This window comes from Berghia stephanieae, unplaced genomic scaffold (genome assembly GCF_034508935.2).
Source record: "Berghia stephanieae isolate SIO BIC M18660-M18661 unplaced genomic scaffold, UCSD_Bste_1.3 scaffold558, whole genome shotgun sequence".
NCBI classification, from domain to species: Eukaryota; Metazoa; Mollusca; class Gastropoda; order Nudibranchia; family Aeolidiidae; genus Berghia; species Berghia stephanieae.
Window position 1 is genome coordinate 7,501 of NW_027627044.1, and position 6,300 is coordinate 13,800.

General features: G+C 32.2%; 1 protein-coding gene across 1 annotated transcript; it reads left to right on the forward strand.

Annotated features, from left to right (window-relative positions):
• Positions 1–1,605: 1,605 nt before the first annotated feature.
• LOC144962037 (uncharacterized) lies at positions 1,606–5,806 on the forward strand. The gene is made up of 3 exons (XM_078895019.1): positions 1,606–1,984; positions 3,045–3,181; positions 5,793–5,806. The coding sequence occupies exons 1-3, from the start codon at positions 1,768–1,770 to the stop codon at positions 5,796–5,798; spliced, it is 360 nt and encodes a 119-aa protein (XP_078751145.1). The 5' UTR covers positions 1,606–1,767; the 3' UTR covers positions 5,799–5,806.
• The last annotated feature ends 494 nt before the right edge of the window (positions 5,807–6,300 follow it).

Genomic DNA, 6,300 nt, shown 5'->3' on the forward strand with positions numbered 1-6,300 from the left:
ATAATAATAATAATAATAATAATAATAATAATAATAATAATAATAATAATAATAATAATAATAATAATAATAAATAAATAATAATAATAATGAATAGTCAGTAGTAGTAATAGTAGTAGTAGTAGTAGTAGTAGTAGTAGTAGTAGTAGTAGTAGTAGTAGTAGTAGTAGTAGTAGTAGTAGTAGTAGTAGTAGTAGTAGTAGTAGTAGTAGTAGTAGTAGTAGTAGTAGTAGTAGTAGTAGTAGTAGTAGTAGTAGTAGTAGTAGTAGTAGTATTGCACCACTGCTCTTTCAATCAGAGACCCTGTTGTCATCTTGAATTTGAATCTCACATGGCTACTATGTAGAAAATAGGATCAGTTCTCATCACAGAGAAAACACCCTATGTTTTTTTTTTTCATTGTCCAAGTCAACACCCATCTTAAGAGAAGAGATTTTTTTACAAACTACTCAGAAGAAAAAGTAGGGAATATAAAGTTGACATGCACGCAACAACCGACACCTACACACCTCGTCTTACCGCAAACTGATCATGCCGTGACCACAGCAAACTTGACTCAGCGCTAATGTCGTAACCATTAACATCTCGTAGTAGATGATAATGGATTATCCTATTGTGCTCAGATTCTGTTTCTGCTAGATGCTGAGTTCTCTAAATGACCATGTCAACCATGTAACATAATTAGATGATCTCATCCTACGCTTTGATATCTATAACCGCGTTTTCTAGTCCGATTGTTAATTATGACAAAATCCCGCCCACAAACTTTTCATAGGTCCGTCATCAGTTTCAAACTTTTTGCTCGTGAGATGTTAAACTGTCAAGACAATCTCAGAGAAAAAGTATTGGTTCTTGATCAGTGACTTCTTATACATACATACATACATACATACATACATACATACATACATACATACATACATACATACATACATACATACATACATACATACATACATACATACAATACATACATACATACATACATACATACATACATACATACATACATACATACATACATACATACATACATACATACATACATACATACATACATACATACATACATACATACATACATACATACATACATACATACATACATACATACATACATACATACATACATACATATACATACATACATACATACATACATACATACATACTATACATATACATACATACATACATACATACATACATACATACATACATACATACATACATACACATACATACATACATACATACATACATACATACATACATACATACATACATACATACATACATACATACATACATACATACATACATACATACATACATACATACATACATACATACATACATACATACATACATACATACATACATACATACATACATATACATACATACATACATACATACATACATACATACATACATACATACATACATACATACATACATACATACATACATACATACATACATACATACATACATACATACATACATACATACATACATACATACATACATACATATTAAGCAGGACAACACTAATTAAACATGTAACAACCCTTGTCAAGAATTGAATGATGTTTCAAGGTGTCCACGTCCATTTTGCACCTATTGAGAGTATGCCGATGACGTCACGCATTTACCATCCACGGTTACTTCCCTTGTAGGAAGAGATTTCTCACTTCCGATCGAGTTGTTTACATTAGGAACTGAGTGACTGAGTGTGGCCGAGTCAACACAAAACTGTCAAAAATGCCGCGGATTTGTGCTGTCTATGGATGCAATAAATCTAAAATGAAAGGATTATCTCTCTATGGGATTCCGACCGTAAAATATGACGAAGGAAACTCAATTTTGGAGCTAACAAAGAAAAGGCAACGGCTGTGGCTGAAGGCCATCAACAGAGCAGACATCACAGTTGAAAATATCAAATACTACCACCAAGTGTGTTCTGACCACTTTGTCTCAGGTAAGATTGTTTCCTTCACTTAATTAAACTTGTTTCATTTGACTACTAATAAATTTTGAGTTTTGATACAAGGCCGTAGGTTGTTTGTTCTTTCATTTACTTTGTTACAAAGAACTGAGGCTCTACGATTCGACACTTTAATCACTCTTTCACGTTCTCGATTCTCGTTTGATTGTTGGCACCTACGGAGGGACATGGACTCTGCCGGGCGGAGTAATTTTAATCAATTATTGGGGGGGGGGTATTTAAAAAAAAAAAATTAAATGTTTATTTTACCTCCGGACAGGGGAATAGAGTGAGAAGTGACATTTAGGAAGGGGGATCTCCAGTCAAACTGTGATTGGCAGATATCAAATCTATGACACATATACTCATTTTCAAAACGTTGAACCATCCAACCTACACGGTTATATGAAAGACTTGTTTGATACGAAAAATGTTTTAAAAAAAATTAAAGTCGAATCCCATGCTTTCACCTTCTATTCCATGCTAATTTATCCCACATTATGCATTTCAATAGCCCACTAAAAATAGGCAAGAATATTTTCTACACTTTAAAAAAATCATATCTCACATCATATCAAATCTAACACGAGTTAATTCGTAGTCATAGATTTTTATAAAGTGTTTGTCCATTCTTTTCACTTACAATTTCCCCTGCAATAGTTCAATGTAAGTGGTTCGTAACCCATCGAATGAAATTTTGTGTGACCATGAACATTTTAAAAATGTGTCTGTCACCTTTCTTCAGCAACATAAAATGTCTAGTTAACAAAGCATTGGTAAAATTACTCCTCTCAGAGAGGCCACATCTTTCTTAAAGTGCCTGATTGCGAGGAAATTGTCTAAAACTGTAGTTCTACATTCTTATCATCTTAAAAAGGCAATTCATGTAAATAAGAGTGAAAATCTTGCATTTTGATGAATTTCAGATTTTTCCTTTTCAAATTCAGATTTTTTAAAACAAAGATATGTAGATCTTTGTCGACTTTGGCAGGTCTTAAATCTAGCATTATGTAAACATCAAGGAGAAATATGACAAAATTTTCATTCTTTACAGGTCGACCAGCTTACTACAGAATGGATACAGATCCTGATTGGATTCCAAATAAGAATCTTTCAAGACCAAATCTGGTGAAAAACACCACAATTGGCATGAACCGTCACTTACGCCAGTTGAGACGTTTTGAAAATAAAGTAAGGTTTAATGTTTTGGCCACTATTTTCCCCCCTAAAAAAAATACCAATGAAAATCTACTTAAAAATCAAATTTCCATTAGGGCGTCCCTTGGTAAAATTTTATCTTCTTGATCATCTTGATTTAACTGATGTGAGATTCTGAAATAACCTGTCAGATGGTCCTAGTTTCGAGCCCCGCTCTGAGTGGCGCATAGTTGAGTCCTTGGAAATGCTCTTTATGCACATTCTCTCACCGTACTCAGGTGTAAAAATGAGCCATGTCTCGTCCTACATGGTACGTGTTGCTGATAATCAGGGACTATTTGTAAAGCGCTTTGAATGAACGTGTTAATCTATTTTAATAGAATGAGAATCGCAACGGTTTTACAACGTGGTCTCGTCCTATGCCACTCAACGGCACCGACACTATTATGTATTATTGTCCAAGAATTCAAATCCCAATATCAATAGTCATAATGATATATTACCTCTTATCTATATAGTTTTACAACGTAGGACCCGTCGTGCTATGACACCAATTTTCGGATCGGAAGATTCTGGGTTCGAGCCTCGTTCAGTAAATAGTTGAGTGCTTTGGAAAAAGTCTTTACTCAATATACACTCACCGAACTCAGGTGTAAAATGAGATCCTGGCCGTGAAGAGCGTCATCTGTGTCTGAATATATTTCAATTTCCATTAACTGGTGATAACTCTGGTCATACTTGTTAAGTGAAGCTGATGAATTGGGACATTTTCTAAAGCGCCTTATGCACGTTTACCGTATATTCGACGTACGAAAGATCATATTGTTGTGTTTTTATACAATTGGTTAAAAAATAATAATTTAACTAACATGTTAAATAGATTGTTACTTTCTCCCATACATGTGTGCCTAACAGCTGGTAAGTATCAATCAATTATAGTCTTTCATTTATTTTACGCTCAATGGCACCGACACTATTATCTATAGCCAAGAATTCAAAACACATTAGCAATAATCATACTGTTATATTAATTCTTATCTTTATCAAAAATCTCGTTTCCATCAAAACCAATAACACGGTTGGAATCAATGATACAAATACCACACGGTTACCACCATCAATATTAATATCAACATAGTTACCATCAATACCTATATCAGCATTCTTGCCATCATCAATGCCAATATCAACACAGTTGGCATCATCAATACAAAAATCATCAAAGTTGTTATCATCAATACCAATATCAACACAGTTGCAATCACCAATACCAATATCAGCACAGTTGCCATCACCAATACCAATATCAACACAGTTGCCATCACCAATACCTATATCAACACAGTTGCAATAACCAATACCGATATCAACACCTTTGTCAGAAAAATAGGAACAAGGAAAAAGGAACCTTAGATAGATGTCTAATGGCTCACAATATCAAAATGTGGCAAGCAAAGAGCCATAGAGATAGATAGACAGTGATACACGTGCACACACACATACATACATACATACAAACACACACACACACACAGACAAAGAGAGAGAGGTAGAAAGAAAGAGACAGAGAGAGAGAGAGAGAGACAGAGAGAGAGAGAGAGAGAGAGAGAGAGAGAGAGAGAGAGAGAGAGAGAGAGACAGAGAGAGAGTGGTTGGCTCGTAAATCAACACACCAAAGAATATAAGAGTAGCTGGGATGAACATGTTAATCTATTTTAATAGAATGAGAATCACAACGGTTTTAAAACAATTAAATATGTAATTGAATAAGATTTGTGCCGTTAAGTGTCTTTTGGTATGACACTCATTTTTGGATCGGAAGGCTCTGGGTTCAAATCTTGTTCAGAAAATAATTGAGTCATTGGAATATAATACTTACTCAAATTATCTCACCGAACTCAAGTATAAAATGAGTACCTAGCCGTTAAGAGCATCGTCTTTGTCTGAACATATTGTAATATCCCCTAACTGGCGTAATGTCTCGTTCTATTTGCTAAATGAAGCTGATGACTGGAGAAACATCATAAAGTGATTTGAACACGTTCACTGTATATTGCGCTTTACAGAAGATCAAGTTGTTGTGTTTTTATACAATTGATTCAAAAAATAAAATTATTATAATAACATTATTATTATTATTATTATTATTATTATTATTATTATTATTATTATTATTATTATTATTATTATTATTATTATTATTATTATTATTATTATTATTATTATCATTATTATTATTATTGTTATTATTATTATTATTATTATTATTATTATTATTATTATTATTATTATTATCATCATCATTATTATTATTATTATTATTATTATTATTATTATTATTATTATTATTATTATTATTATATTATTATTATTATTATTATTATTATTATTATTATTATTATTATTCATTATTATTATTATTATTATTATTATTATTATTATTATATTAGTAGTAGTAGTAGTAGTAGTAGTAGTAGTAGTAGTAGTAGTAGCAGTAATAGTAGTAGTAGCAGTAGTAGTAGTAGTAGTAGTAGTAGTAGTAGTAGTAGAAGTAGTAGTAGAAGTAGTAGTAGTCGTAGTAGCACTAGTATTATCATTATAATTATAATTATTTATTTCTCTCTCTCATTCTCTCAATGATCAGAAGTAAAATCTGGTAAGTGTAATTTTTTTTCAAATTTCAAATCTTTGTTGATTTCGTGCAACATGTACCTGCAGGGACAACATTTAAAAATTAAAAACTTTTAGAAAGTAAAAATGGTCAGAAGTGCAAAATGTAAATTACCCTTAATGTAGGATTATGCAGACTATGATTATTAACGTAATAAGACACCACACGGATACAAACTAAAGTACGTGTGTTCTGGTCCTTTAATGCCGGTACTGGAATGTAATAAATACCCTCTATCATCAATACTCATTCACCGATTACAGTTTATTTTCATGTTCACTCGGTCTTCATTATGATTTTGATGTATCATAGTAACTGTTAATTTTAAAATAATTTTCATTCTCTTCCATAAAACTTAACAGCCACTCAAAGTACGAGAATATTTCTTTTTCTATTAATTCTACAGTATTTAACCTGCATTGTATTTTCGGACCGAGGGCCAATCCAATTTCGGGAGTTTTTTCTCCGAGGTTGCGAAATA